General features: G+C 39.5%; 1 protein-coding gene across 1 annotated transcript; it reads right to left on the reverse strand.

The window, feature by feature from the left end:
• Positions 1–1228: 1228 nt before the first annotated feature.
• Positions 1229–22717, reverse strand: LOC114565226 (potassium voltage-gated channel subfamily H member 6). Its single transcript, XM_028593139.1, has 14 exons — positions 22570–22717; positions 21428–21507; positions 16848–16970; positions 15583–15755; positions 14696–14834; positions 12839–12952; positions 12448–12602; positions 11373–11614; positions 9778–9977; positions 5857–5944; positions 4251–4415; positions 3991–4112; positions 3793–3864; positions 1229–1258 (listed from the first exon to the last, which is right to left on the reverse strand). Exons 1-14 carry the CDS (start codon positions 22715–22717, stop codon positions 1229–1231), a joined length of 1851 nt encoding a protein of 616 aa, XP_028448940.1.
• Positions 22718–23015: the final 298 nt, after the last annotated feature.

Genomic DNA, 23015 nt, shown 5'->3' on the forward strand with positions numbered 1-23015 from the left:
CAAAGCATAATTTGGCAAATTTGGCGACTTTGAGACTCAGAAATTCCCACAGAACCAGAGAGTTTGCATATTTCGGCTGTGAAAGAGCTTGTTGTGAATCAGCTGGGTGGTAGCCCACTGAGAAAATGTAATCAATGTTTTGCTTGATTTGCTAAATTCTAGGATGCCTTTGGAACTTTTTTGCTCACTTTTTCAGGGCTTTATGTGGACCAAACTGTAAGGGAAAAGACCATATGAGCCATGCAATAATTGAGTCAAAGATATTTGACTTTTTCGATGAAATAAAAGCATGTCAATAAACTCTACATGTCTGGCCTTGATGCAATTCTCTTTTTCCACTGTGGCCCTTAGTGCAATTGAGTTTGACACCCCTGCAGATAGATGGGGGCTAGAGGGGGGAGTTCAGAGTCCTGATGGTTAGAGGGAAAAAAAACAGTTTGAACTGTTTAGTGTTAGTGGACAGTGACCTGTAGCGCCTCCACCGAGGAAGAAGCTGGAAGAGGTGATGAGCAGGATGTGGGGGGGGGTCAGAGATGATCATCTCTGCCCGCTTTATGCTGTGAGTATAAGGGATTCTGAGAGGAGTGGTTTACCTCTGATTTTAGATGCTTTGTTAACATCAGATTTTTGTAGTTTTTTTTTGTAGCTGAGTAAAACAGGAAGGTATTGCTTGATCTGGTATTTCTTAAGCTTTCTAAGAAACTACAGTTGTTGTTGTTGTTATTGTTGTTGAGCTTTTGCAATGATGTGTTCATTGGTAGTTTTCCTTTTCAGGTTATTGCTAATGTGTGTTCCAGAATTTAAAGGAAGTGGTTAGAATCTGCACCCTACTGTTTTAGAAATGTTTCTGTTGGAGCAGCAATTCTGCCCGCTGAGCCCCATTAATCAGCACAAGTAATGAGTGAATTTTAAAGATTATTTTAGGCCTTTATTTTTATAGTACAGCTGAAGACATGAAAGGGGAGAGAGAGGGGTAATGACATGCAGCAAAGGGCCGCAGGTCAGAGTCAAACCCGCAACCTGCATTGAGCAGTAAACCTCTATATATGGTGAGCACTCTACCAGGTGAGCTACCCAGGCACCCAGATGACGAGTGAATTTTAAATCCTTGTTAATTACGTCAGCAAAAAAGTTGCTGAAAGGGGAGAGCTACGAGTGCTTGAGTGAACCAGTGTATTTTTAAATGTAAAGCAGGTAATTGGCTGCTGCAATGAAGAATATGACAAAATCATCTGCGTCGAGCTACCGAAGCAAGAAGCTGTCAACAACACAACACAGAAGCATCGCCAACAGAAAATGACGCAATACACTTATTGCTTCACGTCAGCCAAGCAAGAGGCAGGATAGCCAAGCAGGCGTAGCCAGTTATATTGGTGTCCAATTATTTGTTGAATGTACCTATCCTGTCAGACTGGAGATCAGATTGCCTATCGGCCTATAATGGTTGTGTCATTTGTATTCTTTGTACAGAAATATCCTGGGATGTAAAGTGAGTGGTGTACAGTGAAAATAACCAGGGGGAGAGAACACAGCCCTGAGGAGCTACTGTAATGAGGGCAAGAGGGTGTGAGGTTAGGTTTTTAATAGGGCTGGGCAAGTTAACGCGTTATTATATATTATATTTAACTCATTAATTGCCATTTATTTCTTTTATTATTGTAAAAGTCTGTTGCTCATAGCCTTTTATTTTGTAAAAGTCTGTGCTGACTGCTGCCACGCTTACAGGAACCAGAAAAGAAAAGAAAGAATTGACGGATAAACAAACCAACAAACATGGAGAAGGGTACGGAACTTTTACATGGCCATTTTCATTTTAAAGTTCTTCCAGACGGCGCAGTAGACAGAACCAAAGTTATTTGTAACCACTGCAAAGCTGGATTTTCTTATCACCGGAGTGCTTCCAGTCTGAAATATCACCTAAATGCAATACACACAGTTGATATCAGCAAATCATTCAATGAAACAAACAGTGGCGCGTCGGCAGACTACGTTAGATGCAGCGTGTGGGAGAAGTATAGATAAGCAAAGGCAAGAGAAGCTAACAAATGCCATAGTGAAGTGGATAGCTACAGACTGCAGGCCGATTAGTGTTGTGGAGGACGTCGGTCTGAGAAACATTCTGAGAATCGCAACAAATGACGGCAGGTATGAGATTCCCTCGCACCATCTTAAGAAGAATACATGAGTTGTATGAAAAGGAGAGGACCGCAGACAACTTTACGTGTTACTTTCACTGGAGACTACTGGACATCACTGGGTAACCATAATTACCTCTGAGTTACAGTGCATTATATTGATGAACAGTGGGCGCTGCATTCACATGCTCTGACTGTAATGAAAACAGAGGAGATACATTATGCTGAAACGTTTGTGTTTCACCTCACTCTAACAGGGACATTTGGTACTGAACATAGACTGGTTATGCTACTCCCTGATAAAATAAAAAAAAAAAATTCTGCTGTTATCTCAGAAATTGCGTGTTTTAATGTTATGATTGTGGCTCAGGATTTTTTGGGCAGTTTTATTTTATATATAACAAACAGGATAACATTAATGCCCTGGCAGTGGCAATAAGCTTTAATTTTGTATTTGCTTTGATTACATTGTTTAAATTGAGATATACACTAAACATTTTATTTAGCTGCTACTGTATAAACAAAATGCTGATAAGTGTTTGCAGAACAAATGTTATGGCTTTCATTCATATGGCAGAAAAAAATTGCGCTATACACTACTTTTGAATTAATTATTGGATTTTGCGTATAACAATGCGATTAATCAGGGGAAATCATGCGTTTAAAACTTTTAATCGTTGCCCAGCCCTAGTTTTTATTTTTTTTTAGGCCTTTATTTATCACAGGACAGATGAAGACATGAAAGGGGGGAGAGAGAGGGGGAATGACATGCAGCAAAGGGCCGCAGTTCGGAGTCGAACCCGCGGCCGCTGCGTTGAGGAGTAAACCTCTATTTATGTGCGCCTGCTCTACCAACTGAGCTAACCCGGCCACATGCCCAGCCCTGGTTTTTAACCTTTACCCCCTGTTGTCTGTTCCACAGAAGGCTTTGTATCCAGTGGCATATGGATGGGTCAATGTTCATATCCAAGGAGTGTGGTAAAGATTTTGAGTCAATTGATGGAATTTTAGGCAGAACTGATGTCTATAAACAGGATGCATGTGTAGGTGAATATGTTGCAAAACATAGGGGCCATCTGAGCTGCACAGTGGCTTAGCTGAGCAGGACATTTGCTAGTTAGCTTAATGACAAACAAGTGTCATAATTTACCATTGGACCCTTAATAACAATCATAAACATTCATAGTATTTACGTTCATGACAGGTGTCTTGTCATGTTAGTCGTATGCACACCCTTTCAAATAAAGTGTAGAGATTTTTCAAACCTTGCATACAACCGATTTGATTTATCTGGGAGGTAAGGGTCATTATCTGGAAGGGAGTTGTGGCATGTTTTGTAATGCTTCATGTTGATTTTTCCATATTAATCTGGTGTTACTGGGTGAGAATTGTTGCCATCGTTGCATAGCTGGACTAAGCTTAGTTACCGTTTTTATGACAAGGTAGAAGCTGTAAGTCTTGGGAGAACCAGGGTTTCAACGAGGTTAAAGTTACTTTTGTTTTAACGCTGTATTGAGCATGCACATGTGAATTTCATTTAAATAATTAATAGTCAAAACTCAAATTCAGCATACCTCCGATGTAGTTTTGACAAGTCCTAATAATAATAATATTAACAATAATAATAAATAGAGTAGCTGGAATATGAGTAACATACATCTCTGAGATTGAAGGTGATTTCCAAGTTGGACCAGAAATATTCACAAAATTCAGGATACATGCCCAGAACCTGCAGACACAAATACCAGGAAATCAGTACTATGTGTGTAAAAATGAATAGCATAAATAATAAAAACTGATAGTCGAGAAAAAGACTGATGTTTCAGTTAACTTTGATTATTTGATTACACATGACCTCCAGCATATCCTCTCTGTGTATCTTGTGCAGATCACAGTAGGTCAGAGCTCTGACATCAGCTCTGGATTGTCCTGGCAGAGCGTACAGATTGATGGGCTCTCCGAAGATATCATTCTTCCCTGGAGGAGAAATAAAACATAGTCAGGATATGAGCATAGGGATCTTTGTGTATTTTACACGAATGAGTCTATGTGGGTCTTCCCTGGACAGCTTTAGGGAGCCACTAGCATATACCTGAGCTTCATGCATGCACCTACCCAGTATAGCTACCACCACGTCTCCTTTGAGGATTTCTATGGATCCTCTGGAGATGAAGTACAGAGCTGATATCAAGTCTCCAGCATGCACTAGGGTGTCACCAGGAGGAGCGTGGGTGGTCTTACACCTCATAGCTAGCGCCCTCAGACAGCCCTTAGTGGATCCTAAACACCAGAACAAATACAATGTATTAGTCCAATGCTACAAAAACCAGGCTTCTTCTAACCAGGTTTAAGCATATATTTGACCAGTGGTGGAAGAAGTACTCTGAGCTGTTACTTATGTAAACATTGCAATACCTCAGTGTAAATGTACTCTGTTAAACTGCAAATCTTACTTTACTTAAGTAAAAGTACACAAGTATTAGCATAAAAATATTAAAGATCTAAAATTAAAACTACTCATTATGCAGAATGGTACATTTCAGAATATGGTACTGGATTAGGATGACTGATGCAGTAATGTGTAAGCATCACTAATGTTGCAGTAGGTAAAGGTGGGGCTAATCGTAACCACTTTATATACTGCCGGGTAGCTTATACCCAAGGTTCCCAACATTTTTGGTCTGAGTTCCCCCACATCGCTGTCAGATGAACTCACGTACCCCTTCATCAATTCACAATGTATGGTTTTCTAAATATATAACACTATTCATTATATAAAAGTGGATATTGTTGTACTTGTTGAACTGTCAATAATTAGATTGCTAAATGTTTCAACCAATCAATTACTTTTAGCTGATATTTACTTTTAGCTAACAATCTTTTTAAACTTCTGTGCTCACTAGCTAACTAACTTCCATGCACTCATAATTGCAACATGTAGTGTTCAGGTGTTACAGCTGATTTTAATCAAATCCTAATTTTTTTTTTTCAAATTAGTTGAGCTGCTTCACAATCTGCAGAAGTCCCCCCTAGGGTACAAGTACCTGTGGTTGGGAATCATTGGCCTAATCTACAGTATTATAGTAGTATTTGGCATGAGATTTGTTTGGGCTCCGTGAGAGCGAGACAAAGCTTGACGCCAAAAGTGCGAAAATTGCAAAGATTCCCTTTTAAGTGTATTCCAGAATCATTGTTGTGTAGGAGCTGTAAAGCTAAATTGTATTCTCTAACTTAATGGCTAAACAGAATTTTTATGGAGGATAAGTATTGTGGAAGCTGATATTAAACACACTGCAGGGTCAAATTGCAATTTGTGTGGAGGGAACAACAGGTCTGCTTCCTTTAATGTCTCAAAAATTGTTTACTTCTGATTTGGGTTAAATTTCTAAGTTTTAACCATATTTAAATTTACTCTGCTGTGTTAAAGGACGAAAGTGCAACTAACAAAAATGAGTTACTGTACGTTATTTAACATAATAAGGGTATACATTATTGAGAGATACAGATGAGTGTGGCATTGCGTTGTAGCTGGTGGAGATGAAGCAAATTCTAGCTACTCTGTTAACTACTTTAAGTTGCATAAAATTGAATCAAGTAAAAAAAACTTAAAATTGTATTAAGTACAGTACTTGAGTAAATGTGCTTACTTTGCACTACTCTGTGTGATACCTAATTGTGTGCATAAAAGATCCCCTTCATTTGTAATGTGAAATAATATTACCTTTAAAAGCCTTAAAGTTTTGCAGCAGTGACCTGTTTAGGTGGAGACAAATATCTGCCTGGAGACACTCTGGGAAACCTTTTAAAACCTGGTGGAGAAGTAGGGATGGAGGACACAAAGAGAGGATACCCTTGGATTAATACCTTAACTATCAGAATCAGAAAAGGATTTATTGTACGTAAGTAACACAAGGAATTTGCCTTGGTGGTTGGTGCATACATAAACAAACATATTAAACATCAATATGAAATAAACAAACAAATACAGAAACAAATATGTACAATATCACTGTTTAACATTTAGATGTATGTGTATGGATTATGTCATGATGTCATCATGGCAGCCTGTGCTGATTGCTGTGGGCGTGGCTTAGCTGGCAGGTGGCTCCAGGTGAAGCTCATTCCCTCATCAACCTCCTGCAGTATTTAAGGCTGGCTCTGTGAGCCACTCATCGCCAGATTGTACAGTCTACAAGTGTGGTATAGGGGCAATCCTAGTTCCCTGTGGTTTCTGTGTTCTTGCTTGTGTGGCTAACTGAGTTTTCTGTTTGTTTCAGGTTGCAGCCTGCCTTGCTCGTTCGTTTGCCTACCTGCCTTCCTGCCCTTCTCTCTCTAAGGATTGGACTCAATTGTTTGTTGGACTCTGGAGGAGGCCTACCACATGGTCACCCCCACCACGTCACAGGGTACGCTCTGGAGAGCACACAGCACCCACCACTCACCACTGGATTCCCTCGACACAACTTCCCCTTTTTTGCCACCAGCACATTTATTGCATATATTTCATGCATTAAAACATTTACCTTTACTTTTTGTGTTGGCCGTCTGCTTTTGGGTCCCTCCTGTGTCGTTCCATAACAGATTAGTACTAAATGTGCAAAAATGTTGAGGCATGTGCAAAAGTGGATATAAAGAATGTTGGATGATGCTGCTGTTTAGTTACCCATTCCAAGTGTTGAGTGGGACACTACATTGTGTTAGTATTACCAAGTAATGTTACATGCAGGTCAATATGCCAATCTGTTGCTGCTTGATGGGCTTGGGTATTATGCTTTCAACATATTTTTTTTAGCATTCAGTACCTTTTTGAGGTTATTCTGGAGAATATTCTAGACAGTATTTGGGTGCATTCCAATCACCTAGCAGTTCTCTGCGAAGCGGACTGCACAGAGTATTCAGCCATGTTAATTAAGATTCCAAACCGCAAGGAGCAAACATGCTCAGTTCATTCCATGAACAGGGAGTAGGGAGTACTTTTATGTACTGTGTGGAACGTAACGCAACATTTATCATTGTTTTGGATTGTCGAAATAATAAACATTTGCATAAAGAAAGCATATTTGTATGCATCTTTTTTGATAAAAGCATTAAATTATAAATATCCTTTAAAGTACATGTAGAACAGAAAACAAATGCGATTAATCTGTTAAAGCTATAGTGCGTAGGTTCTGTCTCCCCCATGAGGAATTCTAAGTAATGACAACAAAACTGTTAGCGTGTCCACATGATTAAAGCCTTTCATGACCGCGCACGCACCCCCCGCCCCCATCGCAGATGCTAGTAGCCAAGGAGGACACGGCAGATTAAAAAAACATGATGGACTCTTCAGAAGAGGTCATTATTTTCACTTGAGTTTCTGCGCGAGAAAGTCACTGGACAACATAGTCTTTTGAACGTAGCCATCGTGAGAAATACAGAGAGAGTTGTGTGGAGCTGATAGTCTTAATTAGCTTGTATCAACTCATTTGGCAATGGATTTAATGTAATGGACGTTTATTAATATCAAAAGGTGTGCCCTGATATTTGCTGCAGTGACATTAGTGTTCGAATGATTCAGGTTTTTGTTGCTTACTTTTTGTACAATCAACTTGCTACTGCATTTGGGTCCTCTTTTTAATTTGCAAACCATGACAGTATTACTGTCAACCACGGCCATCTTAACGTGAGTGCTTTGACCATTTGGAGGCTGTCTTCCTGACTATGGTCTCTTCTTTGGTTTTAGCCAGCATCCGCAAAGTTGCAGATGCTTCCACTTTTCTGACTGTGTTACTTCGCTACTATAGATACTAAATGTAAATGAATGACCCGAAAAGATATAGCAGCGTAAATGTAATAAATAATGCATAGATTCTGATTAAATTGGAAAGTGTTGTTAGGAATGCGCCCAGGGCACATTGAAAAATGTAAATTTTATGTGACTTATTTCACAGGATATGGCAATAAAGTCATATGTCAGGAGAAAGGCAGCCTGCTCAGCCGACAGATAACCCTAACCCGTGCATGCAGGAGGGCCTTTGTATGTACTGTAGTGTGTGTACAGCAGAGCTGCAGGTCACTCAGGCAGCCTGGATGCGGAAATGAGTGTGGTTTGGCCTCCTGATGTCTCATAGCAGACAGGAGATGGTACAACTGATTTTTTGGTAAGAGCGTATAGACTTTTCTGGGGAATAAATCATATATATATATATATATAAATTATATATGAATAAATCCTATATATATATATATATATATATATACACACACCCATTTAAATTTTTCAGATTCTATGACAAAACATATAATTATTCTTTTACTTATTAAAGTATAGAGATTAAAAGATGAGATAAACCAAAAGGCATACACATGAACCAACAAGAATAACACCATAATAACAAAAATATAAATAAAACAGGGAGAACTTATTTTCAATAAAGTAAAGAAATACAGTCAGGCCATTTATCCGAGACATAGTTGTACCACTTCTGCCAGTGTTCAAGAAATGTTTCCATTCTTCGGGTAACATGAGCCGTAATCTGCTCCATTCTGTAGATTTGTTACAATATCTCTCCATGAAGTAATTGTTGGACACTCTGGTGGTAGCCATTTTCTGGTAACAGTCTTTTTACTGGCCACCAGCATTGCATTTATCAAGTGTTTGTCCCCTTTCAGCCCGCTTTGAGGTATATTTCCAAGATACAGTCTTAAGTCACAGTCCAAAGGAACGTCCTCATGTAATATGACCTGTAAAGCATTGTGTATCGCCTTCCAATAGTTTTTGATGCTGGGACTACATATTTTAATATTTGTGTTAGCTACAGTATTTATTTCTGATTCCTTTGATTGCGAAGACTTGGGAGAACAATTTCCAAAAAACAAAAGTCTTTGTAATTATTGTGATTGTGATTAGACCCCATCTTGGCATCATCATACTTTTAAGAGGGTCGAGAAACCGTGCGTAGTGTAGTCTACCCCCAATAGAGTCAACGCACTGGTGGTGATGGAGATGAAGACAAAGCTGAGATCTGGGTAGAAAGTGATAAAAATGAGAGCTGACAGCGATGTAGAGGAATGCATTTACATATTGACAGCAGAGATGTGATTGGCTGATAGAAATTGTGGCTAAATCTGGTTTAAAAAGAGTAAATTACAAAAAAACAACTAAAACAGTAAATTAAATTAAATGACTATGAACCTCTGCCTTTTGGCGCCCTGTGGCAGTAGCCACATTGCCTTGTTGGCAATCCTGCCTTTTTTATGCCAGCATTTTTATATCAAATATAAAATATTATATATGTTTCATAGATCCTTTTGGGCCATTTATGCCAACATTAGCATTATAATTTTAGTAGCTTTGAAATTTTGGGATCTTAAGCAGAATATTAGCTAAACAGATGCTGACAGTGTCAGCTAACAAATAAGCTGACACTGTCTGAACACACATTATATTTAGGGTGTGACTCAATCAAACTTTATTTATATTGCACCTTTTAAACATAACTAAATGCAATTTAAAGTGCTGAACAGTGATTGAAAAACATCAGACAAAAAACAGGGATAAAAAAAGTTATTTAGAGAATCAGTTCTCTAGTGAACCATGTCTATTCTGTTGAGTTGACTGACAGATAAAGTTTAGTATCCCCAGAAAGTCTCCCATACTCACAGCGTTCATGTCTATCCCATTAGTGTATGACCATGCATGTTGGAAGTAGTCTTCCAGCCGCTGTTTCAAAGGGTTGGGGATCTGGTGGAAGCGGATGAACTCTCGAACTCTCATCATCTGGGCATGGTAGCGAGCCGTACCAGAGTACAGCCGCTGGATAATGGCTGACACATTACCAAAAATACTGGCATACATCAAAGCTGGAGAAGAGACAGAAACAGAGACCTTCATCATCAAGACATTTATCATTAACAAGTTTAATGTTTAATCGTCTCGTTTATTAGGGCACAGAGAACAAGAAACCGACACAAACAATGATACAAATAATAAAGGTATTACACAATACAAAGCATACTGGCAAGAATTCTAATACCATTATTGAATGTTAATATCTGTCTCAATTTTATAACAGATGCAAAATATCATCTCTTTTCTGTTCTCAAATTCACAGTACATAAGCAATGTGCCTATACACTGAGGACCAGATTCACTAAGAAAATGGTGTAAGGCAAATGTGCGCTGCATTTAGGTTCTGGCTGGTGGAAGTTGTGGGCAACAAAACTATTTTTATCTTGCTATATAGGACTGTCTGATTTTTGTGCAAGTGTGTACGCGGGTTGTATGTGGGTAGAGATGTATTTCTAGGTAATGTTTGTTCTCAAATTTGATGTTATGCAGAATATTGAGAAAATTCTAATAAACATATTGAGAAAAAAAAGGCAACAAGGTTTAATTTTTCCCTTGGTCTCTACCAAACGAACCAAACTACAGGTGTGAAAGCAAATTTCGAGATACTCCAGGACAGAATGAAGCATAGTGTTAGTTTAGGCAAAGTACTAAAGTAACGCTTGCATCTGCTAATTGGCATCATCTGTTTCATTTATGCTTCATAGGCAATATGCTCGTTCGAGATAAGCCAGATCTGCGCAGAACCGATCACCGGCGATCGCCACCCAATGCATGCCGGTTAGATTTGTGTCCGACTTGATCCCGACTTGCTCTGACGTTATGCACACGTGGGCAACGATAACCTCACGAGATCAAGGCGGCCGCAGTTTTGAGACGCAGGAAGCGCAGTTGCTTTTCACAGACTGCAAGACCCAGGCGGACCCAGGGCATGCTGGGAAACACCTGCCTGTCTGATCTAACAGCTGATTGGTTCAGAATCAACTCAACTTGATGACGTTTTATATCAACTTTCTTTTATTTTGAATTGGAGGGATTTTAAGTGCTATTTGTCTGATTCAAAGGCTTATTCTGTACAGAACACATGTTGTGTGGCTGGTAGTTACGTTTAGAAGTCAGAGAGACTAAATCTATTCAGATTACAGATCATCCACAGTGTGTTGTTAATTAAAATCTGCAACAGATCGCATGTAGAGCATTCTGACAGCTACTCTGTCATAATCTCTCTGTCATAATCTCTCGTCCACTTTACAGGCAAGGCGCAGTTCATCTCGAATGAGCCTATTCACTGGCACATTCAGATCAGCTGACTAGTCACATGCAGTTGTAATCATCAAACACCTCTCACTGCTGCAGCAGCTCCCTCCACCTCACCAACCTCCTATTTGTGTAAAGTATTTTGTACTCACCGCCAATAAGCATGACGCAGATGGAAAAGATCTTCTCAGAGTTGGTGTTTGGGGAGACGTTCCCGAAGCCCACACTGGTCAGACTGCTGAAGGTGAAGTACAGAGCTGTGACATATTTATCTCTAATGGAAGGACCCGACCCGATGATGGAGTCATTGTACGGCCTCCCCAGCTGTTCGCCCAGATTGTCCAACCAGCCGATCCCAGCCGAGGTCGACCGCTCTACATTACCTATGGCATACCTAGGGCAGGAAAACATATAAGTGGTAATGCCTGAAAAAAAGCCTAAAATTATTATTTTTACCATTGATTCTCTGCACTACACTAAAGCCTCTGAACACCCACACAGGTGATTTTAGTTATTCTGGCTGATTAGACTCAGGTTGAAGGTGGGCCGGAGCGTTGATGGGAATTTATTTGGTCACAAATCTTTTCTACCAACAGGAATGATAAAGGTGCAACAAAGCTAATAAGAGACTCAGGGAGATGTCAATCAATCAGTCTAAACACACCCACACAGTCCTGGGACGAGGTCCAATCAGCTAGATTAACTAAAAACACCTGTGTTGGTGTTTAGGGCCTTTAAGCATTTTATTTCATATATGTATATGTAGTGGTGTTTGCAGACCTACAGGTGCACTCTGTTGGCTCTTGAACACACCTCTATAGTTTCAATTTAGCATGACCAAGACCAAACCGCCTCGTTAGCTGAGCTTATTTAAGGCACCTGTGCTATCATGGCTGCCTCTTTGCTTGGTGAGATGGACCCTCAGAGGGCTGAGGGAGCGAGTGAACAACAATGGTAACTCCAGAGGTGGATATCACCCACAATGCATTGCACTTATGCATTTGCTGCAAGAAAATACATCCATTCTGTTTTGGTTTTTTTAAATGTTTTTTATGTGGCATTTTTGAGAGGGGGAATGACATAAAGCAAAGGTCGGATTTGAACCTGCGGCTGCTGCGGCGAGGACTGAGCCTCTGTAAATGGGGGCGCAAGCTCTACCAGGTGAGCTGCCCAGGCGCCTCACATGAGTGAGCTAAAAATACTGCAGGATAAAGTCGAGTAATGTACCAGATGCAGGCCAGCCAGTGGGCGATGAGGGCGAAGGTGCACATGAGGAGGAAGAGCACAGCTGCACCATACTCTGAGTAACGGTCCAACTTCCTGGCTACACGAACCAATCGCAGTAACCGAGCTGTCTTCAGTAAGCCTATCAGTGTGGTGGTCTGTTTGTGAGTGAACAAAAGATAAAAAAAACAATATTAAATACAAAAGGACTGTTATTAGAGTCCCTAGCTTCCAGATGTTTTCTCTCTCTCTCTCTCACATGACTCCTTGTTTTCCCAAAAACTGTCTTTCTACCCCATAATCCCACCATTTACCCAAACCTCCATTTCTCACTTCACCCTCCAATCTTCTTTCCCTCCCTCCTCCCTACCTCTCCCTCGCCACCTGCTCTAACCACCTCCTCTCCTGAGCGGTAGATGAGGAGGTCAAAGGGAATGGCTGCCACCATGTCAATGAGGAACCACCCTTTGAAGTAGTGGACAGCAATCCGAGAAGACATGCTCACCACCTGAGGAGACAAAACACAATCAGTACGCTACATGCATCATCACATTTAACAGCACCAGAGGTGGAAAGTAACGAAATACATTTACTCACGTAGTTTTTAAAATCGGTATTTTAAAATGTACTTGATTACGTTTTGAGTGAAGTATTGTATTACAAATCCCATCCAATACGGAGAAAAAAAAAAGAAGTAGAAGAAGTACTGCAATGTGTCAGACCCATAGACTGTTAATATTAACAATATAATAATAATTAACTAATAATATACAGCCAATGATCGGACCCATGGATGTGTCGGCGAGCGGCAAACCGGGGCGAACTGAGCGGGAGATGTTAGCATGGACGTAAATCAGCTGTTATCCCTCAAAAATGACTGATGCAGAGCGGGCACCGACATCTGAAGTTTTGCTAGTTACACTGTATTCGGGACGCAGCAGTCAAGACCAGCTTCATGATATCCCACAGTAAGCCATTTTCTGAAGGGGAGTTTATTAAAAAAGTGTTTGGTGGACTCTGCTGCGCTAATATGCCCAGAGAGAAAAAAAGAGACGTTTGAGGACATGCCGCTTGACATAAAATTCATATGGAGCAGAATTGAGTTTAGCCTATTGGTTTGAAAACGTTTTATCGGATAGTCTGAACTAAAATTGCACATTATACCATTCTAAGGGTCTTAAATGTCATGTGTGACATGTGTTATGTTGTTATTACATGTGTATACATTTGTATAGATGTTTATAAATTTGTATAGATTTTTCTTTAATTAAAAACAAAATAGTTTGGGCTTTATGACCCCTGTCCTATTTTCACTACATGGGAGAGATTCCCCCGCCACGTTTTACAGTTTTTTTTTTTATGTAACTAAGTAACTTTTACTTAAAGTACATTTTAAATGAACTAATTACTACTTTTATTTGAGTAATTTTTCAGATAGTTATTTTTACTTGTACTTGAGTAATATTTCATCAAAGTATTGGTACTTTTACTTGAGTACAATATTTTAGTACTTTTTCCACCTCTGACAGCACACAGTTGAATCAAAATCCCACAACAGCATTGGCAAATGACAATAATGGCATGGATGAAACTTTTTAGAATAAGTTTTACTTACCATCTTTACTTGCATATTTGTGACAAAAAACAATTGAGTATAGATGAGAATACTATACAGAACAATAATACAGAATACAAAATTACTTATTTTAATACCTGTAACAAGATTTTTTTTTTTTTTTTTTTTTTTTTTTTTTTATTTCTGCAAACAGAGTTACGTCTTTAGATGAGGACAGTGGTGTAGTCTAATGTATTAGTGGGTATATTGTACCACATATATATATGCACACACTAAGCACTGTGCTCAGTGGGTCGATGAAAGATGACAAAAGTCTCTCTGTTCTGCAGTTAGTTTAGTTGCCTGTCACATTACTCATGTTTTTGAAGACAAATATTGGAAGTGAAAGTTCTGTCACAAAACTATGTTGTCGCATTGCACATTTTTGAATGGGTATGTAGAAATCCTGGAGATTTCTTAGTGGGCATACTGCGTATACCTGGATGAGGATCCATAAAAACAAGTTTGTGAAAAGAATTTATGAGATCACTACTTTATCTGCATCCACAGCAGACAGCACTCTGATCAGCACCTTGAAGACTACTAATAGTCGCTGTAAATGAGCAAGTGGGTCACTGAATTGGTCAATTAGTCATTCATAGTTAGTTAGTCAGTCAGTTAATCAGAACAGTTCACCTCATCATTGGAGTTGACATATGTGGTCCTGAAGTTGATGATGATGTCAACAATGAACATGATGTCCACTATAAGATCCACAACATTAAGGGGTGAACAGGAGTAACCACAAGTCTGCATGGCTGCCTCCTCCTGGTCACTACAGGGAAATAGTAGGTTAGTAAGTAAAATGTATTTATATAGAGCTTTTTACAGATACAAATCACAAAGTGCTTTACATGAAACATACAATTTGATACATGTTAAAAAAACAATAAACAACAATTAAAATCACAAATTAATACCTAAAAAATAAAATAAAAAACAAAGGGTGAACAGGTCAACCAAAGGTTGCCGTGGACACAAGTTCACCTGTTCACCCCTCAGTGGCTTTTTTCAATATTTTTGTTAAAATTCACTACAGATATGACTACATTATTTCGACTATGTGTGAAAATATGAATATAGGGTAAAACTTTATTTGAAGAGGTGTGCATAAGACTGACATGAACATAAAAGAGTCATTTTGAGTATTCATGACATGTCATTAAGTGTAATTTGGTAATGTGAGATTAACATAATCTAAATAATTTATTAATTATCTTATTCAGCCTGTATAAGATAAAAGACCCAACAAGTAATCACCAAATATTCCGATGTTTTACTCCTAAAAGGTTAATATAAATAATTAAATATCCAGTTTGGTTAAGGAAATGGAGTCAAATCTCTCCATTCTCTCTGGTGAAATATTGCAATGTACCCTCCAACCAAAAGGTATATGCAGACGTGAACCTTCATCAGCCCTGTTATTTTAGCATAGTTTAGAGGGCAGCAGGGGAAACCTTATAGCTTCATAATTAACTTGTGCAGCTCAGGTGAGCATTAGTGTTGTGTGAATTCTGACCAACCTGAGTAGAAATGTAGCAGAATAAGGAGTGAATATGGCTGTATAAATGACTAAGAGCAAAATGACCCAGTCCCACACAGCTTTGAATGGACTGTAGTGAAGGATGGTCCACTTTTGGATCCTAGGAGTCTGCAGTTTATACTCTGGTAAGACATCGTCACCCAGAGACAGCACCTACAGGAGAGCGAGACAGAGAGATCCGTTAGTCTGTTCATCCACTCGTTAATCATTATTTACACCTGCGTGAGGCTACTCGGTAGCCCCACAAGGTGTGCTATTTTTCTGCACGCATTTATTTAGTCACTTCAATGTTTGACTGTTGAGGACTACAGTACCCAAGATTATGCTGTGAGTCAGTACACTGCTGACTTTTAGGCAACTGGAGAAGAGGAGAATGCACCGGTTAATCTTGCAATGCCAGACCTTCCTCCAGAGCGCTGTGGAGTAGTTAACCGTAGTACTCATAAATCCACCCGAGTTTAAAATGCCAACTCAAAGAAAGCGGAAGGTAACGGGACATCCGAAAACGGACATCCAAAAAAGATTGACATCCGGCGGAATTTCCAGCAGAACCAGAGCAATCCCGGAAGTAGAACGTCGTGGATATAGACTACACCGTTGTCAACCTCCCTTTGAGGTTTTACAGGCATGACCAACTGTGAGGAGACCCTGAGGCCGACTCAGCTGAAGGGATAAGCTATGTCAGAAAGTCTGACCAGGAGGAATGGTGCATGTGGGTGTGTAGGACATGTACTTATGTCAGAGCTCGTGGGGATGCAGTAGCTCAGTCCGAAGGGACTTGGCTTGGGAACCGAAGGGTTGCCGGTTCAGGTCCCCGTGCAGACTAAGTACAGACTGTGGACTGGTAGGTGGTGGAGAGGTGCCTTTGAGCAAGGTCCTGTCTGTGTATTTTCGGCCCGTGTGTAATAACTAACAACAGAGTGAAAATCTCCCCTCTTGTGGCATTAATAAAGTATCTCTTAATCTTAAAATACTCCAACACAGAAATCTGATACAAATGTCTGTACTACATGGCGTGCCTGCATGGTAGACATGTTCATACATTTGTTGCCGTGTATGGTTTGTACAGTAGTAGAAGAAAGTTCAGAAAGTTTAGCCTGCTGACAATGGACTCAGACTTGGATAAACAAGCAAAAATGGATGGATGGATAGACAGACAGACAGACAGACAGACAGACAGACAGACAGATAGCTGGTCTATTAAGTTTAGAACAGAAACAAGAGTGCCAAGTCATCTATACTAACCTGGGTAACTTTCTCAGTGACGTGGTGTGTTCTGTCAATCAGTTTGCAGGGAGGTCTGATTTCACCAGGATGTAATGCCACAAAGGCGTCTATCTTTGTGTCCAGTATGCTCTGGGTCATCTGCTGCATGAACAAACCACACATAGACATCATAATGATATATACAGTAAATGTATATACAGACATCATCAACAGAAGAGCTGAAGAACATTCTTAAAAAGGTGTTACAGTTAGTGACATTTGAAAATAAAAGGAGACTAAGAGTTTTTAACTTTACGAATCAAACGGAGCCATGTCATGTTCCCTGTCATGTGTGTAACCGGAGGTGAAGTAATGTCTGATTTGAACCCAAACCACGATCCTTTTCTAAACTCAACTAAGTGGGGTTTTTTTTAATGGAAATTCCTTTGTGCCTTTAGGTCGAAACAAAACTTCTCAAGTATTAAACAAAAATCACTAACTGAAGCAAAGAAATTGTCATAAAACTTAAAAATTGGAGAAATTGTAAACTATTGGTTTATTATTTGTATAATAATATGCCATTTTGCCTACACTTCCCTTTGCTTCCTACTCACTAATAAGTCTTTTTCTCTCCATCACATTTGCAGTTGCACTTCCAATTTTCTCGTTTGCGCTTCTAGACTCTTTGTTTGCCGTTCTGACACTCTGGTGTGGGCTGGTCTTACAGGGGTGCGTCCCTATTAGCTAATGAGTTTTTTGAGGACACTTGAGTGACAGCTCAGTGCACGACCTGACGTTTCAGTGCAGCTAACGTTAGAACAAGTTGGGAGGACACACAAACACCCTAAACATTACTGTATTCCTACAAGATTAATAAAGATTAATAAAGTGTAATCATATATGTTGTCTTACATAGCTAGCATGGTTACTAGACGTTAGTTGTTTCGTTGTGTTAAGTTACCAGAAAAGCTGTGTAAGTTAGCATTTAACGTTAGCTAACTGCTATCTATACCAATTTGCTAGCCAAATAGCCTACTGTACTTTACTGTGTGTGTGTGTGTGTGTGTGTGTGTGTTTTGGCTAGGCCTGTTTTAATTTCTGGTTATAATGTTATGTGTATATGTATAAGTGAATGCTATGATAGTTTTTGTTAAACAAAACCAGCTAATTAGCCATGAGAATCATGTAGGCTGAGTGAGGCATTACTCAATGGTCTTCTCTCTGTAGAACAATGTAACACTGGGACCTGCAGGACCTGAACAGAGTTCAAAGCAAGTTATACAGTTTTATCTTTGAGATGACAATTTTTTTGCTTTAGGAAGTTATTTATGTTTGATACTTGAGACGTTTTGTTTGGACTTAAAGGTGCAAAAATAATTCCATAGTTTAAGAAAATGCTCCTGTGGGTCGTATTAGCGGGTAGGAATAAAGGACCGATATGATCGTATTACGCATAAGCTTGCATAGGCTGCAGCCGGGGCCCCACGTGTTTATTCCCCCTCAAAGGTTTTTGGCGTGTAAATTATTTGGGGACAGTGACATGCAATCTGCACTGACAGCAGGCTATAGTGACTGGAAAAATGCAGCTGCGCATCTAGCTGAACATGAAGGATCAGAGAGCCACAAAAAGGCGCTGTTCTGATGGGGGGGCAGACAGATTCTAAAAAAAACTATTTGACAATAAATGAGAATATTGGACCAAGTTTTAATGAGGGTGGTTGCGGTGGTGAAGTTTTTAACACAGCGAGGACTACCGCTTAGGGGACACAGTGAAGTTTTTGGGCACCCGGATAATGGGAACTTTATGGGTGTAAGACATGGAAATTCACTGGAAGTCATGAGCCCTTTTTGAAAGTGCATATAGAAAAATATGTCAATGCTGGAAAGGGAACGCCATCATACCTCTCATCAACAACATGCCTAGAATTTATTCAACTGATGGGAGAACAGGTCCTCGCAGAGATAATCAGTCAAATTAAAGTGGCAAAGTACTTTTCTTTCAGTGTTGATACCAGTTCACATTCATCATGCCATATGTGGAACCTGATGGCTGCATCACAGAAAGAAAGAAGTCCGAATAATGTATCAGCTGTGGCCAAAAAAAGCATGTTTTAAATGTGTAACACCACTTGAGCCACGGTGAAACGTTTTTTCGTGTATATGGTTGAAATGACAATAAAACACACTTGTTGAGTTGATCGTCTCACTGTCTGTCTGTAAAGGGCAGGCGTGGCTTGGAAGTGGCCTCATACAGCAGCAAAGAAAGTGCATTCTGGGATTTGGTGTCTTTCATCCATATGAGCCAAAAACACATTTTCTGTCTTATCTTGGCCTAGAAGGCACCAATTTCAATTTTTTTTTTCACATTTCTACTACATAAGTGACCCAATTTAAAGATATATTCAGCTTTCCAGCGGTGAAATTTCCCTTTAAGTTTCTGCCAATCCAGAGTCATTCGGGAGAGTCACTTTGCCAGTCTGTGCTAGGTGTCCTACAGGACATGGGCATTGATATCAGTAACTGCAGAGGCCAATGTTACGATAGTGCAGCCAACATGTCTGACGTTTACAGTGGCCTACAAGCACGCATTAAACAGGTAAACCCATTAATCGAGTGTGTACCGTGCGCTGCACCCACACTCAATTTAGTGTTAACTACTGCCTTGAGATGGAGAAAGTTTTTCAAATCCACATCCCGTTGGCAGACAATTACAGCGGGTTTACAACCAAATGACAACCAGAGGATCGAGACTTTGAAAAGCCTTTCAGACACTAGATGGTCAGCTCATTCGCAAGCGACAAAAGCAATGCGACAGAATTATGCCAGAATCCAGGAGTCGCTGCAAAAGATCAGTAATGACACAAACCAATGTGTTACTACACGGGAAGAAGCCAGGACACTGTATGTGAGGATGGACAAACTAGAGAATGTCATTCTGTGTAATGTGTGGAACAACATACTGCAGCGTTTCCACAGGCAGCTGACCTGGTTTTATGTGATGCTGTTAGTTTGGTCAGCTCGTTGAGGGATTATGTCTACGAGAAGATTTTTACAAGTTTAAGAGTGACTTGTCCCAAGTCTACAAAGTGGATATGCAGAGACACAGTAAAAAGAAAAAATAAGCGGATTAATCCAGTGAACTCCAAATTTAAAACTGTTTTTATTGGCGTCAAAAATCGTCTCGTTGCCATGCTGGATAGGAGATCCTAAAAAAAAATTATCAGACTTGAATTTTTGAACAAGATCCCATCTATCCCCCTACAAGATCTTCGCACAGGAGCAGCTAATCTGCAGAAGAAATATGCAGGTGGTGCAGGTTTTGAGGACGAAATTGGACAACTCAGGCAATTTGTCAAAGAAAAAGAGGACTCCTCAGCAACGTCACTGCTGCAACTTATAAGAGCAAGGGAACTACAATCAGTGTTTCCAAATGTTTATATAGCAGTCTGGCTATTTATGACTTTGCCTTTAACCAAAGAGCGCTCTTTTTCAAAACTGGGACTAATTAAAAATCGGCTCAGATCCATGATGGGCCAAAACCGACTGAATCACCTGTCTCTGTCTCCATTGAAAATGACCTTCTGTGCATATTGGATTTTACCGGCCTCATTAAGGTCTTCACTGCCAGAAAATCAAGATTTTTTTTTCTAAAGGTGGGATTATGCAACAATATGTACATATTTATTATTGTGCTGCTGTTTCATTATTGCTGTTATAATAGCACAATAATTATGTGCTGCTGTTGTTATATTATGCCCTGCTACGCCATGAACTACTACAACTACTATTTCTAGTCATATTTCCATTATCTTTATTGTGACTATAATTGCCACTGTTCATCACACCCCTAACCGGCACCGTCAGACAACCGCCCATCAAGAGCCTGGGTCTGTCCCAGGTTTCTTTCACTGTTGCACTAAAAACTTGCTCTTGGGGGAATTACTGGAATTGATGGGTCTTTGTAAATGAAAGAGTGTGGTATAGACCTACTGTATGTGTAAAGTGTCTTGAGATAACTCGTTATGATTTGATACTATAAATAAAATTGAGTTGAATTGAATTGTTTTATACACAGTTTAACTGTTTGTGTCTCAGTGGTGATGTTGTGATTTTACCTCAGTAGAACAGGGTGTTCTGCACTGATGCAGATGCAGTAGCCTACCTGTTGGTTTATGAAGCTAAAAGTGGTTACCAGCTTGCAGTTGAACTGTGAATGCAGAGAATTCCGTTGCTTTGCTGTTTATAGTTACATATTTCCTTTGTTAATTGTTTTGTGGCTGTGGTGGCAGAGGGTAATATCAGGTATTCTTTCCACTTACATCTCTGTTGATGTTAGTTTTGGTTGTAGTATTGGCTGTCTCAATGTGTGTGTGTATGCCAGCTCTGCCAGCAACTAAATACACAAAGAGCAGCCCCTGACTGTATGAGTAAAAATGTAACAATGTTTTAACTGTCGAGCAACCAGGCATCTCAATCAATAGAGCTACAAATTGCTAAGTTTAGGAAGATTTGGTCATTGATGTAATACCTAAATGTGTAACGATGTAACGAAGTGTATGTAGAAAATGTAATGTGTGTGTGTGTGTGTGTGTGTGTGTGTGTGTGTGTGTTAGTGTTACCTGGCTATTGGTCAGGCAGCGTGAATCAGTGTCTGATGTCCCAACTGGCACACTGCTCTTTCTAATGGTTCCCGTACCAGCTGAAAAAGAGGAGAGTTGCATTGTAACAGCATATAAAAAAAAAAAAATTAAAGGAAAAACTACTGATAACCCTAATTAGTAGTACCAGTAACGTACAATGAAACAAGATGATCAGTGTTTTTGAGTCTGAAAGCATAGAGCCTCCAGCTCAGCCAGTGAGCATTCTGCGTGTATTCCTTACACACAAAACTGACAATAGAGGAAACTGAAGTAGATGTGACTTGGAAGTGATTTTAAGATACCTCCATGTGTGCTCCATCTAGAGTTTCATTTTTTTTTTTTTCATTTCCAATTTCAAATGATAAACTAAAAAGTTGAGTTTACCAGAGAAAATGGGCCTATTTCCAAGATTTGATTTAAGGTGCCATTCAGCATACTTTATCATCACTATTATGTAGTCATAGTGTTTGTCATATTGTTTTCTGTATGTTAATTATTTATGTGGAGGCTTTAAATGAGCCCATTTCTGACTCTCCCTGCACTGCACGTTATGTTTGTTTAAAATGACGAATAAAACAAATTGTTTTATTTGTCATTTTAAATTGTGCAAAATATAAAACTAAAACAGACGAGGAGGTAGATTTCAATCTGAGTGAGTGCCAAAGCTATGTTGATAAACTGGTGATACGGTAACATAGTTCATCAATAGGTAATAGGTAATAAGTATTATGCTTTTTTATGGTAGAGTCAGTACTAGTGAGCAGAAGTTCTGACGTTCTATTATTATGCACTTGACTTATTCATTGGCTTGTGTACTACATTCCGTATATATATTTTTGGTATAGGTAACATTTTCATTAATGTGGATACAGTATACTGTATTGTAAATGAGCTACCTTTGATATGAGAAGAAGTCTTTATTAGTTATTTTAGTAATTTCACTTCTTTTGAAGGAAAAAAAACAGTAGTACTTCTATTGAGGAAGGTGTTTAGATGGTAAGTTTGGATTCTGTAGTATTTGTTTGAGCTTATTGGGACAATTTCAGTCAACATGTTATCAACATGTGTGCTGCATATACAGGAGGAGGATTAAACCGGATTAAAGGCAGTGTTATTCTCACCATTACAGCTGTGTCTCAGCTGTCGTGTCTTTTCCCAGTAACTCTGCCCACTCTTGATAGCATCCACTGAGGAGGAATGTTTTAATGTTCCACGGATGCCATCAAACCTGTTGGAAGGATGCTTGCTGTGGAAAGAAAAGACAGTCATCTTCCTTTCTCCTCTCTCCTAGACAGAATGTACATTTATGAGGAGGGCGACAGACCTCAGTACTTTTTGACACTAAAAGGAGATCCAACCCACAAAGCTGTACTTAAAACATCCGTTAGCGACCCACCTGATTTTGGTCTGAGATCTTGTGCACCTAGTACAACTACTCCCTCACCTCCTCTCAACAACAGCAAGAGGAGGGAGTTGGTCGTGATTCCTATCATCGTTTAAAGACTAATGCAGTTGCAGACTATGCTGAGATCAGTCTTTATTAATTTGAAAGGTGGATTTACCTAGC

This window comes from Perca flavescens, chromosome 12 (assembly GCF_004354835.1).
Source record: "Perca flavescens isolate YP-PL-M2 chromosome 12, PFLA_1.0, whole genome shotgun sequence".
NCBI lineage: Eukaryota > Metazoa > Chordata > Actinopteri > Perciformes > Percidae > Perca > Perca flavescens.